The sequence below is a fragment of the Strigops habroptila genome, chromosome 11 (genome assembly GCF_004027225.2).
Source record: "Strigops habroptila isolate Jane chromosome 11, bStrHab1.2.pri, whole genome shotgun sequence".
NCBI classification, from domain to species: domain Eukaryota; kingdom Metazoa; phylum Chordata; class Aves; order Psittaciformes; family Psittacidae; genus Strigops; species Strigops habroptila.
In genome coordinates this window covers 13,304,790-13,324,775 of record NC_046360.1, presented here as the reverse complement: position 1 = coordinate 13,324,775, position 19,986 = coordinate 13,304,790, and the positions used below count along the sequence as shown (strand labels likewise).

Here is a 19,986-nt window from a genome sequence, read left to right as displayed (position 1 = left end):
CTTCCACTAGAGCAGGTTGCTCCAAGCCCCTGTGTCCAACCTGGCCTTGAACACTGCCAGGGATGGGGCATACCCCAACCAATGCACTGAGCCATCTCTTTGCAACTTTGACTGAGAAATGATGTGTGAGATCTAATTTTATGCTTCTACTAAGTCCCAAATCCCCAGCACTTGTCTTGTGCTTGTGTTGGGAGTCACTTTCTGGGTGGGTGCTCGCTGGTGATCCGGGTTAGCTCTGGTAGTGTGTCATTCCTCACACACTCTGGAATTAGACACTCAAGAAGTTCGTTAGTGTAGAATTAAATTGAACACGTCTCTGATGCGCTTTTCTTGACTATATTTCATCCATATGGATGGGATGTTACAGGTTGATACCTCTGAGCTGCCAGAAAACTGCAAGAGCTTGTTTGCTGTTTCAAACAGCTGATCTCTAGTAAGTGCTGTGTTGATCAAGTTGAGTAACCTTTTTTGTTCCATTGGGTTTCTTGGTTTTGTCATCCTCCTATCCCACCTGGACACTTACCAGATGTTCGTAGTTGATTATGACATAAATGTGTAACATGATTTTATTCCTAGGTTGCCTGTGCTGGCACTGATCTCTGGTGTTTCATTATACTATCTCAGAAACTCTGCCCGTTCCTTTCCCAAGCTATAGATACAGAAGCATGTAGAACAGATGTACATGTTTTGAAGGAGCGTGTGTAAGTCCTTTCTCTTAGAGTGTGATGTGCTGTGTGAGGTATTCCAGCACCTTGCAGCACCCTTTCCCTGTAGAGCTCAACTACTGTATTCCTTTGTGCCCAGTGAGGCCTCTTCAGAGGTCAGTTAAATAGGGAATCAGGATAATCAGTATTTGGGGAAATAGCCCTTGAGGCATAGGCACAGGAACATTAGTCATGGCCAGAACCCTGCTGTGCTGGGCAATATACAGTCAGAGTGAGGCGAAACTGTTTTAGAGGATATAAGATCAAACAAATACGAGTATATCTTGCTTGTGCTGTTGGTATGTTGAATATCACCTTTAGCTCCTCAGCCATAAAGCAGCTAGCTATTGAACAAGTAACAGCCTACTGCCAGTTATTGTGGTGAAGGAAAGTAAATTGTAGAGTTTAAACTTCTAAATGAATCAAGTCAGTGGACTTGAAAAGGGAGATCCTTCTGTATGTGACACATAGGGTGTGTTTTGGAAGAGCAGTGACAGGCAGTAGGTTAAATGTCCTTGTGCAGATGATGCAAATGGGAGGAATATGTGGTGCAAGTCTCTTACTTTCTTTGGGAGTAAAAATCCACTCTTTCTTGGTGATACTTTCTATGACTTTTTGCAGCCTATTGCTGTGGACCAGCTGGCTTTTCCTGCAGGGCCACTTCTAGAGCTGAGCACACTGGCTATTGCTGAGCAGCAAAGTGAGGGTGTGAATGCTGTAAATGAAGCAGTAGAGGGAATAACAGCAACAAGAAAGTGTTAACCGGGGTTAGAAACCAGAATACAAGCCCACTGTGAGCACAGACTATAGATATACTGCTTTCTATATGTGATAATGATACTCATGCTAGCTAGACTAAAAGTCACACGCGTGTTCCTCCTTGTCCCTTGGGTAGGCTCCCAGAGCTGGTGGAGGGTGATGAGGATGAAGCACCAGTCATAGGGCAAACTGGGAGTGGAGTTAAAGCTGGAGGTGAAACCAGGCAGGGGAGAGGAGGGGACAAGGAAGAGTGTGATGGGCTGGTAATAGAAGTAGATGAAAAGGCAGCAGTCTGGGCATCACAGAGAAGAAGGGAAACTGAATGTGGCAGCTGTGAGTATCTGCTGTTAAAGGTGAAGAGCAACCAAATAAATTGGAAGCATTGCTGACCTGGTTGTAGCTGCAGCTCTTTCATGGGTTCAGTGCTTCATCGGCTTCTTCCTGGCAATTGCTTAGTTCCACTGCACCCACACTCCTTCAGGTTTTGCAGCCTGTGTAGAAGAATATCTTTCCCAAATATCTGAGTAGCCATTTTCCTGTTCTTATTCCTTGATGATCAATAAGAGATTTCTGTCTGGCTGAGAGACAGGAAATGGCAGCATTCCTGATTCTGCTTTAGTTCACTTGAGGAAAATAAAGAGCATGTCTGGTAAACCTGTGACAGGACAATGTGAAACTGGATTTCACCATTGTCAGTAAGTCGCTTGTTTTCATATGTCCTGTAGTACTGTTTGTGACTTTCAAGTGGTCAGCTTTTGGGCTGACACTGCACTCACTTGATCACCAAGCAGCATGTAGGGAAAGGGCCTTAATCCCTCTTTCTATTGGCTTGTTTGTTTTTCCTTCTAATTTGTAAGATCCCAAAAAGATAACAGTAAGGTCAGAAACGAATGCATCTGCTGGAAAGGAGTCAAGTTGGGGTGAAATACCTCAATGCAGGGGTAAGGCAGGTTTGTTCAGTACAGCTTCTAACATTTTTATTCCTTGGGGGTGAGGGGAAGAGGAAAATATGGGAATAGGAGTTCTTTGGGAACTAGGAAAATAGGGAAAAGAAATAACTTTGGCTGCTTAGAGCTCAATTCTAGGAATTAAACAATGAAAATGAAACAAACTAGGACTATGAATGTAACTAAAGGTGTTTTTTTTTCCCCTCCACAGGCTGAACTCACAGGCATCAAATGGCGTAGGTACAACTTTGAAGGTCATGGGGACTGTGGCCCTATCATTTCAGCCCCAGCACAGGATGATCCAATTCTGCTCAGCTTCATCCGCTGCTTGCAGGCCAACTTGCTGTGTGTGTGGCGCCGGGACGTCAAACCGGATTGTAAGGAGCTATGGATATTCTGGTGGGGAGATGAACCCAATCTCGTGGATGTGATACATCGTGAACTGCACAGTAAGTTACTCTCTTTGTTTCTTGATTTATTCCTGTTTTTTCCCACTGAAAAATGAACTTTGTCATTAAAGCCTGTAACTTGCTGTTGTGTGTGATTTTGTCACAGTTTCTGTTTTAAGACCTAAAGGGAAAAAACAGGTTGTAAGTTTGACTTTTCTATTACAAGTGATCTGCAGATAAAGTGCAAAATGAAATGTGGAATGAACTTAGAGCTGTATCTGACATCATGACTTAGGTTTTTATGAAGTCTCAGATGTGCTGTGAAAATCGGAGTAAATTCTAGTTCAAAGGATGGTAATAATAAATGAATTCTGGCATGAGGTAGTAGTTGATGGAATAAAACCCCTCTGCTGCAGCGTCAGGTAAACTCTGTGGCACCACAGGTACATCTGCAAGGTTGGAACTTGCCATGTTGGTATTGCCACGGGATTGGAGCATAAATGCAGGCAAGTTGCAACAATTGAATGTAATAAAAGGAAGGAAGCAAGGGGAAGGTAGTACAAAGGTGTGGCAATGATAAGTTTATGTGATTCCAAGTTTTACTCAACTTGGATTGTCCTCAGTGTCTCCAGAGTATGTAGCCTTAAAATGATATAAAACTAAGTGTATTTGTTGTGATTCTTTTTGGGTTTGACCATGTCCATTATATGTTAACTTATTTTCACTGGTGTATTGTTTCTGTGAGTAGACTATTTGTCTACAGTGTTGCTATATTAGACTACATGAATTTTACCCCTCTTTTACCTCTCGTGTCTTGGATGAAAGCAACTACAGGTCACTAATCCTGGAGCAGTAATAATAGTAACTAACCCCCCCATCCAAACCAATAATAAGGATCAATTCCTTATTTTTTGCAGTAAATTTTCATCCTAGTAGTCTTTAGACCTACTGGCTACTTCGTGATAAATGTGCATACCAGTTCAGAGGTACAGAATATTGTATTTGTCAGATGTGCTTTAGCTGTTCTTTACCTCCCCACCTCTACCCCACACAGTTTTGCTCCTGGGTAATGGTGTGTTCATTTTCTTGGTTGTTATTCTGTTCTGACCACCTACAGACTTCATACTTCATGAATAGCAGATTGTTTATTTGGTAATGCACCCTGTGAAATCACGGATCTGCAACACTGTGTATCTTGAGGCGTGTTTCATGCAGGTAGCCGTGTGGTCATGTATAATTAAAGAGATGGCTCGGAAGTGCTGCACCAAACCATTCCACTGACATCCATTTTTTATGAGGCACCTGTTTTGAATGGAGGAATGGGTAATATTTCTACTTACCCAGCAAAGCTTTAATAACATGTGTTTTTCTCTTTGTGAAAGAGAGTTGATTTAATATTTCAAATGCAGGTATATGGGACCTAAGTGTCTTTTTATTTGAAGGGAGTTGCAGGTGCTAGCTGCTTTCCATTGGAAATTGATACAGCTTCTTTATGTCTAATGTCTTGGTTACAACAATATGATGCTCCTTCCAGTGGTAATGGTAAGGTGAAGCATTTAAATGTTTGAATAGCTGAACCTGCTTGAGTGTAGCATGAGACACAGCATAGCAAGTGGAGGGTAGCAGCACTTTGACACTGTTTCCTTTTTGTCCAATATTTTATGAAGCATCAGGGCTGGAGCCTTCAGTACAATAACTTTTAAGTGAAATGAAATCTGCAAGTTGTCTGCAAGAGCACTGTTTTGCAAGTGTCACAGCAGCAGTATCACACAGATAGAAAACAGTCTGAGCATGGTGTGTGTCACAGCACTACACTGCAGCCAGCTGTACCGGAGAGATATGTCTGCCCTGGTACAATGGCACTGTCACTGAGTGATCCCTGTGTGCAGTGCTCCCTCAAATTAAACCTGTCTGGGAGGAAAAGATTGTACAGAGGGATGTGATGAGACATAGAGTTGAGTTTGGAGGTGGAGAAAGGAGGACAACACGTAACCCCTTTAAGGGAATGAAGCCCATGGTAGTTGAAAGCAGAAATATGCTCCTGCTAAGTGTCAGGACCCTACAGAAATGTGGGAAGTCCTCTCCTTTTCTGTTCTCTTCCACTGAAGGGTTTGGAATTCTTTTGTAATGGGTATAAATCACACGATGATAGGTTTACTTGCTCTGTATTAAAAGCCCATTGAAACATTTATAGTGACTTATCAGATAATAGTTCAAAGAGGTGTAAATTGTTGTAGTGTCATAAATTTCACTGCTGATGGGGCTGCCTTGCTCTCTTCTTTTAGAGTTCAAACATCAATATTGACAAAGTATTGAACATCAAATTCAGCCAGAATTGAGCCATTTATGTACATTGATTCCTTGAAATACAACAAAGGACATTGTGTTCAAGGCTTCATGCAGCAGCAAGGCAAAAGAAACAAGGTTATTTAGCTTTGTAGCGTATAAGCAGACCACAGGACTGAAACGTTTGGTAGCTGAAATTAGTCTCCTGAGTTTACATGTTCCTGGAAATACAGGAGACTTTGCATGGGGGCATACAAACAGAAAGTGTGTTACTGAAGCATTAGTAACTTACTCTCCTCTGAGCCACCATGGTGGTTTGGTTTGATATAACCTGGTCATGAAATCAGCTGCATGGGCTGAAAGTCTTGTTTGTAGGAGTTGGATTGTCACTGTCATCAGTAACTTATAGTTCAGTGGCCAGAGCTTTGGTTTTGTGTTTGTTCTCATGTGTTTAGGAGCACAAGTCCCAGAAATCTGATATTACAAATCCAAATGGGAGACTAGAGTCTATCCGAAACATTTCCAGCTTGGCAGATCCTATCTCTGCAGATGTATGAGCTTTAGGAAATAACTGTGGAAAAGATAGGCTGTGGATAAGATCATGGCTTCGCACCGATATGAAGTTGCTCACAGTGTTTTGGATTTCTCTTTTCCTGCCTAGGACTTGTGCTTTAAAAGTGAATTTTTCATTAGGGTAATAAATATTTAGTGGCAATTTAAATACAAGTCTTTATCTTTTATACATTCAAGTCTAAATGAGAATTATTGCTTTTTCCGAATAGCAGTCACTCAAATAGTGTTTTATGACATCTAGTACTTCCCTTAAACAAATACAAAGTGCAAACTGAGCCTTTTCCTTCAGAAACATTTCTTAGTTCTGCCTGTGAGCTGTGTGGGTTGCCTTATCTTCGAACATTCAAGATAGATGCTTTTGGAAACAGCAGTCTGCCTTTAATAAAAGAATTGCAAACAGTTGTAGGGAAAACAACTCAGTAATAAACAGGAGGTAGTAAGAACTGTTGTTTATGTAGTAGCTTTCCAAAACTGTGTAGATAATTAAATGCTGTCATGGGAGATTAAGTAAACCCAGTTATTTGCAGTACAGCTACAGCTCAGCTGAGCAGTCAGATCAGCTGGACGGCCGTGGCTTTCATAGGGGTGTCTCTTGCACATGCTCCTGTCGTTCTTTTTCCTGCCAGCCTCAGCTGCTGTGTCCTGGCTTTTATTCTGATTGGATTTTAAATGGAAAGAAAGATGGAAGTTCTTTCTTCTGTCCCAGGTGAAATAACCCAAGTGGTATGGGAGGAAATCCCAACTGGGTGGGAGAAAAAGCTGGAGTGGTTTTACAACTTTGACAAAGTTAGGAGTGTTTTAGTTTGTTTTCTCAAGGGTAAATGCTATTTAATGACATGACTGCCTGAAGAGGCTTGACAAGTGTTCCAGCTGCTGTACCCTTCCCCCGAAAAATAGGTTTTTGTAAATTCTACAGGCAAAATGTTGTGGAGGGGAGATTGTATCGTCCTGTTGGCAGGTTTTTTGACAGGGAAGTTGTAGATTTGCAAGTTGCAGTGATCTCATTTGCATTTGGTGGCCAAATACCATCTGGAGAACCATAGGGAATTTATGCTTGAATCCTGGGGATTTTTCTCCTCTCCCACCCCCTGCCTTGCACCCCAGGCATTCCAGCTATGTTATCAGTGGGTGATACCTGTTCCTGAGTTGCGTTCTTTGCTTTTGCAAAGAATACTCACGTCTGACATTTTAAACAACCTTTTTGTCTGGCAGTTTTTTCTATAAACTTGTCATCTGCTTATTGAATTTACGGCAATATTCAGCTTTGTTGCATCTGTGGTACAGAATACTTGAATCATCAGGAATAATGCAGGGATTATGATGTGTACCGCAACTGGGAATATAGTTTTGGTGGCTGTAAGCATGACCCTGGAGGTGGACTCTGGAAGGCTGGAGGAACGTCAGGCAGTGTCTTCAAAGTGAGTAAGATTCTGGGCATACAAGGATGCAGTTGGTGCTGAGGCGCTGGCACAGGGTGCCCAGAGAAGCTGTGGCTGCCCCATCCCTGGCAGTGTTCAAGGCCAGGTTGGACACAGGGGCTTGGAGCAACCTGCTCTAGTGGAAGGTGTCCCTGCGTGTGGCAGGGGATTGGAGCTGGAGGAGCTTTAAGGTCCCTTCCAACACAAACCAGGCTGGGATTGGGCGATGCTATAATTTAATAGTTTGTTTGCCTGAAATCCCTTATTCTGGTTGGTATTTGGGATTGCCATCACATGTGTTCCTCTGAAGCTATAAGGACAAGACAAATGAATATGAGGAACTTTGGGCATCCATGAGGAACCCCAGACATCCATCTGTGCCCTCCAGCCGTTGGTGCTGGCCTAAGCAATGCATGGCAAGAAGTGAAACCCCTGTATTGTGACAGGCGCTTCATCATATGGTTTGAAATAGAAGCTGAACAGTACAAAGCTCCTTGAGAGAAAATAAATAGCATTTTGGTACTCTTAGGACAGTTATCCTGGAAGTGCTGGTAAAGTTGCAGTTCAGGCTTAACTCACTTTCACTTAAAATTCACTTTAAAGCCATTTTCTCCTCAAACAGACCAGATTGACAGTTCTTTCAGTGCAACTGTGTTTTGTTGCAGGCTGTGAAGGGCAGGTGATATCTGTCAGGTTACTATCTATCTGTGGGCTGAATTCTTTTGAGCCAAACCCTTTGGTTTTAATGTATTGTCTGGCATATTGCACTTGACCCATTAACTGCTGGAGGTGCTTTCTGCCCCAGAAATACTAATAATCTTGGTACTATATTGCACGTAGAACATCAGGATTTTGAGAGAAACTCTTCTGAAGAATAGATGATCTTGAATTACTTCGGTAACTTAATTTGGGAACTCTCCTGAAATAATATTGTTCATGCTATTCACAGCTTGGGAAGTTTAAAAATGCATTAAATATTTATCTGCGACAGGAAAACCATGGAGCTGCAGTGCATTCCTGTTCCTGAACTCATGGCATATGGGGCTGATGTGGTTGTAATCCCGCATGTGCTGATAAACATTGAGAGGAAAAGAACTTTCCTGTAAGAAGGACTTGTTGTATGTTCCATGTTAGACCATGGAGTGGTGGCCCAGGCTGAATTTCTCTGTTGTTTCTCTACCTGCAAATAGCTGATGGGTAGATTTTTGCTTACAGCAAAGCAGAGCATGTCAGCTGTGTTCTCCAGGATGTTTCCTGAGAGGAGTAACTTCCCACATCTCCGTTTAGGTGTTTTCATTATAGCCAGGTAGGGTTCTTGGTGCTCACTTGGTAACCTCCAGATTTCAAAGGTTATTTTATCAGTCAAGTCTCCTAAATAAAGATGTTTACCCTATAAATGTTAAGTTAATGATGTTTTCCAGTATTGATTAGGGAATTAGAGGAAAAAATGATGGAAAACTTGAACTTTGAAAGAAATATATAATTTCTGCATTGTTCTGCTAATGTAAAAGAGGATAAAGGAGTAAAAAGCCCTTTACTTACAGCTTCAATTTGAAGCAGTCTATTTAAGGTTCTTTGAAGGTGCTGTGTTTGATTTACTGCAGTTGTAAGGAGTTGGGAACTCATTCAAGAGATACAAAATACGTTCTTAGCTGCCGTGCAGTGAGACATGTTAATTAACGAAGGCGAAGATGTTCCTGTCTGCTAAACCATATCTGAAATGTGTGAAGCAATGTGTAAAATCAAGAGTAAGCCCCCCTTCCTGTGCTCTGGGTATACAAACTAATAGTGTTGCTTTTAATGACAGTGCTCTTACATCTTTCATTCTATTGTAAGATCATGAAAGTGGGGAAGAAGGGAGTATTTTGCTGCTGCTATTGCATTATGGCTGCCTTTGATACTTCCTTGAAATTACCAAAGGGTTATCTCCTTGTTTCCTGCTTTGATAGGCTTAGCTGAAGCGTGTGCAGGCATGGACTGTGTATTACAACAACGTGGTTTATGTACTCTAGAGAACTGCGTAAGCCCCGTAACTATTGTCATGCTCAGTGTTGTTGAGAGCGAGGGCAGCTGATAGAGGGAGAAGCGGTTTACAAAGAAGGAGTAAAAGGAGTCTCCCAGGAGCTGAAATGGAAGCCTTTCAGTTCGAACAGAAGCTACGAATATCAAGCGGCTGAGTACCACTTATTAATAATTTGAAGGGAAATCTGAAAATGGTTAATTGCTGGTTCTTGAGTTACGAGTGGAATTAGCAAGTCGGGTCCTATGACAGAAGACTTTACTGGAATATTAAGTTACTGAAAAGTCTGTTTCTGGCTTGATTACTTTCAATAAGAGAAGTCATTTGCATTTTCTTAATTGCCTTGCAGAGATTATTTCCAAAGGCAGGAAAACAAAGTTAAGTTTTTTCCATTCTTTTGGCAAGAAGATGGGATTTGAAAGGGAATTCATACTTCCTCAGCTTGCAGAATTAGTCTGTGACCCTTATATTTGACACTGTTAATTGGTGGCCAGTGATTGCCAGGTGAAGTTTAGCTTCGACCAAATAAACTTCTTCTTTTCAGGAGGCATCTTAAATGAGGTTATTATGCCATCATTTGGGATTAAGGAATTGCTTCATGGGAAAATGCCAACTCCTTTTATACACATGAAGTTGACAAGAGCCTTACTGTGTCTGGGCAAGATTTCCGCATTTTATTTTGTTTTCTTTTTAAAATAGATATTCTTCCCACCATCCCAACTTCTTCCCTGTTTTTACTTGAAAAGTGGTTTGTGGCTCTAGACAACAGGGCTGTGAGTTGGTTTGGGTTTTGTTTAAATAAAATCAAATCAGAGTCCCCATTTAGATGCCAGATTGCACTTTCCTTAAGTCTTCTTTTCTTCAGTGGTTTTTCTCTCAATGTTAACAGTGAATATCGGTGTTCAGAGCAGGACCAGATGAATACCTATGGCATTCTTGAGGTCTTTATCAAATCTAGTCAGTGATGTACCATTCTATCATACTGCATTTTCCCCCTTTTTATAGTCTAAATGTATTTAAGTCTATATATTTAATAAATATAGTCTAAAATATTTAAGTCTAAAAGGTAACAAAAAACTGTGACGTTACTTAGATGCAAAACTAAATGAAATCTAGTTAGATAGCCTCATGCTTATTATTTGCTATTATTTTTATCTACCAAGAATTTACATTTTAGATCTTTTTACACTTGTGAATTTGGAGGTTTTTCTATTAATTGCAACAGATAACCAATTGCAACAAATAGCCTGAAGGAAAGACCCTGATGAACTGTGAAGCCAAGAAATCCTCTACTGAACACCATATTTTTTCCTTTTCGTCTTCCTGCTTTCAAAATATAAGCTCAGTTCAATTGAAATAGTTGAAATTCTGAGTAATGAATCTTTAAGTTTTATTGGCCACCCAATCGTTACTGTTTTTCTGTTGTGGTTTTTGTGGCAAACACAAGTGGCATTCATCATGTAACGTTAATAGCTGCATTCTGTGGGGACTCTTACTGTAACCATTGCAGTAAGCCTGGCTCAAGCCTGGACTTGATAGCAAACCGCATAGGTTTAAGGTGCTGCACAAGTGCTGGTGCACAGAAAGGGCTGGAAATCCAAACCAGGATTATAATAGCTCGGAATCCTTTCCAAATAAAAGCTAGAGTGAGGTATTACTAATGAATTGGGGAGAACTGTTGTATAGAATGTGCTTGGAATTAGCTGGAGTGTTGAGCCCAAACTGAAGTCCAACTTTAGAATGTAAATAAAATTGATGTATTACCACAGGCAACTTGGTGAACCACGTAATGAGGCTTTTTTTTCCATGAAAAATGAGACATTCTGCTGCAGCTGCAGCCACGCAGCATGTAAAGGATTTATATTCCAGTTATATGAGAATTAAACAATCATTAGAAGACTCTGTTTTCAAAAGTGCTGCTTGGGGGGGAGGAGGGAGAATGAAAAAATCCAATCAGTAGCATTTATTTTTCAGCAATGTGTTGGGCAATAGCATCCACAGTAGTTGATGTGTTTTGCTTCAGGGAATCTCTTTTTTTCTCCCAGTGCAATGAACTCAGTTAACTGTGTGAAGTAAATCTGAGTTAGCTTGAAGTGAAATCTGCATTAATAGAGCTCATTCCTGGTGTTTGTATTTTCATGTAATCCTGAGAACACAGGCTGAGCTTGGCTGGGGCATTTCATCTTCGAAAGCAGATGAAAAGCCACCCTCAAATAATAATGATAATAAATAAAATTTGCATCCAATTGCACTTTGGTAATGCCATTTTTAGTGAATGAACTTCTAGTGACAAGCAGATGCTACTGAATTGCAAATAGAAAACGCAGAAACATGACTCTTGTGAAGTTAAGCTACACTGTCTCTTTAGAGGTATGTTTTCCATTACATAAAAGTTACTTAATTTTTATGTTGCTCTTAAAGGTTATAAATCTCGATACAAAATTCTTACACCCCAATTCTAAGACTATTTTCATTTTAATTGGACTTAATTATACACGTCCACTTAGTTATTCAAAGATTTGCCAGTAATCTGCATTACAAAACCAGTGGATACCTAGGATGCATGATTGTGTGGCGATGTTAAGGTTTGATCTATGGTTCCGTGTGTCAGGGATCAGCCATGAAAGCTGAGCAGCAGCGTGGTACACTGAGAAGGAAGGGTTTGAAACATGAAGTCTGTTTCCTAATGCTCCTTTGAAACTCCAGGGGATGCTGAAGTTGGAATATGTCATCTCCAAACCAGCATACCGTAAATACGCGAACAAGAAAATACTTTTACATGGAATGAAGAGGAGGAGCAAGTGCCAAAGAATTGAGTGGTAGTATGTAGAATTCAGCCTCATTCTTAAGCTGTTCTTACCTTTGCTATTTGCCCTTGGGAATTGTGGGTTTCGATGAGAAAAGGGAGCAGTTTTGCTGTTGCTTAAATATTAATTTGTTGTTTAAAACACCCAAACAACTGTGTGGTGCAGTCACTCCGCAATGACAGCTAAAACTGGAACTCCCAGGGAGACAGGGGTAAACTGAATTTATTTCTACACGTAACATTTAAGTAGTTTGAAGGAAAAGTGCATGCTAGAGGAAGGGCACCCGACTGAAATGCTTCTGCATTCCTCTGGATCCAAACCAGACTGCAAATTTTGCCACTTTCAACTGAGCAGTATAAGCTTAACTTGTAGCAAAGTCACCTATGGTCTGTTTGATACTGGAAAATAGACTGTTGTGTTCCTTTTGGTTGTACAAATGCACCTCAGTTGTCTCTGTATTCCCTTAGAGTAAGCAGGGACAGGCCAAGGGGAATGGCTTTAACCTGACAGAGGGGAGATTGAGATGAGCTCTGAGGCAGAAGCTCTTCCCTGTGAGGGTGCTGAGGTGCTGGCACAGGGTGCCCAGCGAAGCTGTGGCTGCCCCATCCCTGGCAGTGTTCAAGGCCAGGTTGGACACAGGGGCTTGGAGCAACCTGCTCTAGTGGAAGGTGTCCCTGCCCGTAGCAGGGGTTGGAACTGGAGGAGCTTTAAGGTCCCTTCTAACTCAGATGAGGCTGGGATTCTATGAAAGCTAGCACTTGAAATTTCTGGAGAAATCTTTAGTGTTTCTGTATTAAGGAGTACATACTGGGAAACTTCTCAGAAGAAGAAAAGGTGGCAGGTATCGTGGTTTTTAAGCAGGACTCCAGGACATACATCTCCTTTTTCCAATAAACCATTTCTTTTTCATAGTTCAACTTGTTCCACGACGTTCTGGTTGCTCTGACTTTTCTGAAAGATAAGTAGCACCTTTTTTTTTACAACCAAAGGAAACTTCACATCAGAGATGATGGAAGTATCATTGTACAGTGTTGGGTTTATTCCTTTACTTGAATGGCTTTAAGAATTTCATTTGAATTCTTTCAAGTTCTCTAAAGAGATTGAAAGTATAGACACTATTATCGTGTCTCCGGGGGAAAAAGAGGGCTCTACAGTCTGATGTGTTTATGGATCTGGAGGTTGGGAGGTGGAAGGAACTGATTGGGGCATGGAAGGTCGATCTCTGGGCCCCTTCTGAGTTCAGTAAAACTTATTCTATGCAGTGTTTTGCAACACATGTCAACAGAATTCACTGGAATCTGTTCTCAAAGGCATATGAGGGGGAAGTGTGTGGGGTTTGTCTCCCCTCTCATTTTTTGTTTTGTCTCTCCTGTATGAAGAGGATCCTGCTTCTCATAATATCATGGTACTGAGCAGGGTGATTCTGAAGTAAGTACGGCTTCTCTGTCCAGCTGATGTTCTCTGCTCTGATTAAGCAATGGTTATGATGTTGGGCTATGTTGGGTTGGGATAGAATGATGAAAGCATTACCTGAAAATCCTGCTCTTCCCAGTGAGATTCCTGCATGTGCCTGGGAATTCTGCCACATTAAATAGCTGCTTATCAAGAGGAATATGTGTTTGTGACAGAAGTTTTACGCATTTGCTTTAATGTGCAATTGGCTTATTGAAAGATAACATTTTAGTTTTACTTTCGACTTGCGTTGTATTCTGAATAACTTGAAAATAACTGAAGGATTCTGCTGCCATCCTTAGCAGCCCTCACTTGGGAGTCCAGTGCTGATTTCCTTTATAAGCAAACATTTTCATTGCTGCAACATATTTGCAGTTATAAAAGAGAGGTTTTTCTCATTGTTGCAGAAGAAATAAATGCAGTTGTTCAGAATCTGATGGTTCTTTCCTTGTCTGTGTGAATAGTAAGTGGAAAGAATATATATGCTGAAGCTTTTTAATGGCTCCTGTGGACACTTACCTCCTTTTCATGGTAAAAATCACTTCAGAACAAATGGAAAATAAAAGTGGAAGAGCCTGGTGCATTCTGTCTCCTGGGAAAAGGAAGTGCAGTTTGATTCGAAGCCTGACAAGCCATTTTAAACCTTTGTGCCATTCACCTTTGTGCTGTGTATCGCGTTGAACATTGCCATAAGCTTCATGTGGGGAAGCTTGGGGATATGTATACATACGTATCTCTGTATGTATATTGGAGTATTATGTTATATATGCAGAAAGGATATATTTGGGGTGAACTGTTATAACTCAGCAATGTGAAAAAGGATTAAGTGAGGTGCTGGGTTATTTAGTAGGACACACTAAAAATGCGAAGTGTTATGCTGAAGTGCAATCAGTGTTTTTGCTGCCTTTTATCTGCTGGTTCATTGGTGCTTCCAGCTTAAGTAAGGTCCTTCAATCCTCTGTCTTAGATTCTGCACGCACTCAGAGGTACAGTTTAGAGCCAGAAGAGTTTTAGAGTCCAAATGGAGGAGCTCTCACTCATCTGTTCCTTTTCCCATTCTTTGGGAAATAATCTGTTCAGGAGCTAATAAGCAGGTGAGTTAAAGCTGAGAATACTAAACAGCAATGTGTGTCAGTGATCTCTCTAGAGAGACTTTGTACCTGGAGAAGCTATCCATTGCAATGTATAACTTCTGGACGGATATCCAGTGTCCCAGATGTGTGTAGAGTTCTTGCTCAGTGTCATCATCCTCTTCTCCCTTTTCCCTAAACCAACCAGAGTGTAATAAGCATTATTTTTATTATTAATCTGCTGTAAACCACAGTTCAGGCATGGAAAGTGGGAAGGAAAATGTTTTCCCTGTGAGACTGTTCCTGCTTAGTTTCAAAAGAAAGACACTATGATGCTCAGATTCCTGACGCCTCCCTTGCTGGTACATGGGTTCCTGCCCATGGAAGTTTCTCAGTAAGCCCACAAAACGTAAGTGGTGAGCAAACACTGCACATAGGCACTCCTCACTGCTTGCTTGCATGTCCTGTCCAAGACAGCTGCCTCACGTCTGTGCCACAGACATGCTCAGCCTTTAGTATGGCTGACGTGTGTTTTAGTAACTTCTCAAATTAAGGTGGTCAGATTCTTGTGTATTAACAGCCTTACCAAGAGATCACAATGCTTGTAGACACATTAAATATATATATAAAAAACCCCCTCATTACTATCTTTGAGGAAGTAACTTTTGAGCTGAATGGGAATCTACATGAGTTCAGTTTTCAGTTCTCTGTGTGCTTTTACAATTATCTAACACTTCTATTTATTTATTTACTCCCAATAGTAAACTTAGCAGCAAACCTGTGTATTTATCCTCTAGGGTAGATGTTTGTTTGCTTTTTCTTGCCCTCTTCAGTAGCTGAGCACATGTTACATCTTGTCTGTTAACATAATGCGTTGAGTAGGAGATAAAAACAAGTTCTTGGACTCCAAACTGGCCAAAATACAAACTCTGTGGGATGGCCGTAGTAGCTGTATTAAGAGGGAAAAACCAAACCCGTATGACCACGTGCTGTCTCTGTTGGCCTCCTGCTTGTGCTCCCCTGTTCCCCCCAATATCAGAAGACTTTTTAGTGTTTGCATCTGAATTTAATTGCATGGTTGAATTGACATGTAATCACTACACTAAGAAAATAGAGACCTTGGATTACTCCTCTTTTGGAAAATCTATGGTAGCTATTCATTATTAAAGATACCATTTTATATAGCTGAATGGTATATACAAGAAACATGATGCTGATTTAGCTAAAATACCAGAGGGATGTGGAAGGAGCTGCACACTGATAAGGCTGCATGATTCATTACAATGTTAGTTCTGAGGCTTTCATTGCTCAAAGTGCTGAGCTCTGTAGTTTTGTGCTGTCATTTGTCTTTGTTTTAATGGGATTAAGTAATTATGTGTGCATTTTCTTTCCACTAACTAGCCTGATAAAAGCATGCAAAACTGAATAGCCCATAAATTGTCAGCTCTTCTGTTCTCAAAAAAGTGCTTTGATTGCACTGCAGTTTTTAAATCTTGGGGCATATATTTAGATGACCTACTGAGGTGAGTAAGACTATAGAAGTAGTTTATGTAACTAATGGGCTGAGGGTCTTCCCTTGGGAATGTGGCTAAAGGAATGCTTTCAAGCCTACAGTACTGAAGCTGTAAGAGGTGAATCCACAGCGTTGTAAAGCAGAAATAACAGACATGTAACCTCAGGCAGTGTCAGAAGTGACTCTTCAGCTGGTCTCCCAAACAGTGGGATCGCTTTTCATTGGAACTGATCATATTTGGTATTGACATTTATACTTTGGCTACATCAGTGGTAGCTTCAGATACACATTTTGCTGCTGCTTTGCAAATCCCTGCCTCTGTCCTGCAACTGTTAAGATGTTCACTAGTTTTTTGTTGGCTTGATACCTGTCTGACTTTTGAAGTATTAACTGCTGCTCATGTATCATATCCTCTGAAAAGAGGAGTGTGTTTGTTCAGTGAAATCATCAGGTGTTTGGTATGTGGTAGCATCAACCCACTTCATTCTTTTCATAACTTTATCCTTTCTCTGTGGCATGTTTGTACAATCAGTTGTATCTTTACTATTAATTCAAATTAAGTCTTGTTTTGAGAGTTTATGTGATCACATTAATGAAGTGGTTGTGTTTGCTGCTGCTTGTTTAAGTGCTGGTCTGGGGAAGTGGAGGTTTTGCTATGTTCAAAATGACAGCTAGTAACTATGCAGTACTGCTCTGTTCATTCATTTGCAAGTGATCTGCATAGAAGAAGGTTTTGGTGCGATTATGTTGTCTCATAATTTCATGCTAGAACACACTTGTGTTAATTGGCTGCAGTGCTGTCCATATGGGGCAGAGCTGTAGCTTTTCATTCCTCTTCTGGCTTGAAGTTGTGTTGTCAGCAGATCCATTTCTGCTCTTCTGGAGTTTAACTATTCCACTCGACACAGTTTTGGAGTTTTGTGGAGTTGTGACTCCTTAGTCCCAGGTAGCCATTGAAATTCACCTGTTAGGATGAAGAAGGAGTGTGTTCTAAAAATGCTTTGTTTGCCCGTACAGTATGTCAGAAGACTTTGTATGAGTGTCCCTATCAGCATTGCACATATTAAGTGGTTTTGGTTGAAGAACAGCAACATGACAGAAATGGACAACTTTCCCAACCCCTGTCTTGAAATCTGTGGAGGAAAATAAACCAGTTCAGGCCACCTTGTTTGTCTATCTTCCAAATAGGCTTGTTCATATCCTGGTTTCCTAATAGTGTGGATAGGTTCTACCTGAATGCTGAATCTCTCATATTTCTATTTTAGCCTCATCTGGCTACTTACAGTGGTTCGTAAACTGTAGAGCGGAGCTGGATGTTACCAGGAACATGCAGGTATGTTAGCCAAGCCAAGGTGCCTGCTTTTGTATTTAGCATTTCCCCCCTGGCCACCCAGTCTAAGTTTCCTCAGCACTTAAACTTGGGAAGTTGTGCAGGATATGTGTCCAGGATGTGAGGCTGAGGAGGAGGCAGTTCTGGTCCATGATCTGTTATGCTCTGTGATAAACAAGTAGGCAAGGCAAACGATAATGGAAGATTAAGGCTTGCTTGCTTATCACTTCGCCTTGTCTTTCTGTGGTCTGGTAGCAGGGGCAAATTGGGAAGAGAGGAGGTGGTGTGGAGCTGTTTAAAAATAGCAGACACCCAGTTGTTGCTCACACCACTCCCAGCTAAGTCTCTGCTAATCCTCGTGTAGTGAAGAATGTTTGATGATGACACGAAGACCTCTACAAAGTAATGCCTAAGGAAGATACCCCACTGTGTGTGTGTGATGCCACATCTGGGCTGAGATTATACATAAAGAAAATACAACCCTGAAACCCACAAACTAACTTGTTAAAAGCCTTTGAGTATCTGCAGCTTGAAGAAAGTGGAGTTATTTTGTATAAATATATTAAAAAAGAGTAGAGTGCAGTCAGTACAAAGACTCAGGTTTTATTTGCCATGATGGATGTCAATATGTAGCAAGCCACTTGTAAGTATTGCCTCAGTCTGTCACTGTGATGTGTTGAGGATTTGCAGTTGTAAATCCCCATCATACGTCAGAAATACAGGATTTTGCAACCAAATCAAAACATGGAGCAACTTTGAATTCACAACGCTTTATGCCATCTACCATGACTTTGGTTGCAGCTTCTGCTCAGTGTGTAAAGGGAGTTACAGAAATGTATGTGCTGTGAAAATGTTTATGTGTCGATAGTTTATTTAATGGGAGCTTTGCAAACAGGTTGGCTGCCCTGTGCAGTGGCTGAGGGAAGAGGGTGAGACACCACAGAAGGGCTGGGGCACAGTCATCTTAACCAGAATCCGCATAACCAGATCTTTGTGGAAGTAGGTTATCAGAGATGATATCTATGTTAGTAAGTAAATCAGTGATATAAAAGCAGTCCACGCTATATGAAGTTTGGGGGTCTGTTTGAGCTGGACCAGAAGCCCTCACCGTGCACAGCTTTGAATTAGTTCAAGCAATGAACGTGTGTTCAGAAACAGTGTAGATGAGACATGGTTTAGTGGTGGCCTTGGCAGTCCTGGAGTAAAGGTTGGACTTGATCTTAAAGGTCTTTTCCAACCGAGCTGATTCTGTGATTCAGTTCAGACCTTCTTGTTCCCTTTTGGCATTGGGGGCTATCTCAGCGTGTGTGGAACAGATCCTGACTTTGTTGCTGCCAAAAGGAATCTGGTTTGCATATCTAGAGTTGGTGGAGTGATAAGATAATAGGTGACCAGAGGACCCTGGTGTTTATGCTGAATACTGCAGTGGTTAAGTTGGGTTGTTATTTGTCTGCAGCGGGTGTATTGCATGGGTGGTATTAGTTCCTGGTGACTTCTTCCCTCAAGAGACAGTATTTGTTGTGACAACACGTAGCTGTGTCGCATACATTGGTTTGAGCCTGTAAGAGAGTTGCTGCATCTTGGACTTGGTGTGCAAGTGAAGTCTGTTCATGGTGTGTACAATAACCCTGGTGACCCCAGGATGGGTTGGATTGATTGTGTGTGTGTCATTGTGCTGGTCTGCTGCAGGGTTGGCTTGTGGTTGCTTATGTAGACTGCCAGATGTGTGGAAATAACATCCAAATGCTGGAAGTGCTCATGTTTCAGGCACAGCTTCATGGTATGAGGAGGGAATGTGGGCACTGAAGGTATGCAGATGGTTAGTGTGGAGGTGTTCCCTCCATCACCCCACACATGCTTCTCTACTCTAAACACCAGTGTTAAACTGTAGAAGAACAGGGTAGTTGATCTTAAAGTTACTAAATATTTTAGTATTTCATCTGGTTTTATTAAATGTTTTAAAAAAATTGGGCAATACTACTGAATTAAAATGTAAAGCATCTTATCTGGTCAATTGAAGTAGAGTTGGGAAAAGACAAAAAGCTTTTACTCCTACCTCTTGGATTTAGTTGTGTAAGTAATGTGGTAATGGTTTCATGTTGTTCTGGATTCAAACGAAAACATCAGGTTATGGGACTGACATAGTTTAGATGATTTTGCTATTACATTTACATTCGCTGTCCCTTGTATTTTTGTTGCGCGAAATAATTCCTTGCTAAATATTTGTGAAGGACTTCAAACTACTGTGATTAGCTCTTTTCTTTTGAAAGAGTTAACAAATAGGGAAAAGCTTTGGGAGTGCTGAGTTTCTGGCAAGTACCCTCGGTACAGAGTGTACTGAACTGTAAATGTTGCAGAGTTAGCACAAACTGTCTGATAGAAAAAGCACGTTTTTGTTATAAACACTGGCAGCTTAACAGAGCTGTTGGTCTTACGGAACAGCTTTAACCAGTGACTGTTGCATTTGAGTAATATTAAATATTTGTCCTGTGGTGAATGTTGTCTTGGGAAAAATCACTGTTGATAACATAGAACCCAGTCATTTATTATGCAATGTAAGTGCATTTGAACTGCCTTGGGTTTATCTAGACTGCTTCAGTTTAATTTATATGTTGTTTTGGGAGGTTATGCTTCACTTGGAAAAGTTTTGGGTTTGGTTTAGGGTTGTTTTTCCTTGAAAAAAGTATTTATACAGGTGTCTTGTGACTTCAAAATGTT

The 19,986-nt window shown here is 41.0% G+C and overlaps 1 protein-coding gene across 1 annotated transcript in view; it reads left to right on the top strand.

The window, feature by feature from the left end:
- The window catches only part of MED13L (mediator complex subunit 13L), a 184,666-nt gene that overhangs the window by 16,672 nt on the left and 148,008 nt on the right, over positions 1 to 19,986 (top strand). Inside the window, exon 2 of the mRNA XM_030501971.1 lies at positions 2,622 to 2,859. Coding sequence (XP_030357831.1) covers positions 2,622 to 2,859 — 238 coding nt within the window. The remainder of the gene's footprint in view (positions 1 to 2,621; positions 2,860 to 19,986) is intronic.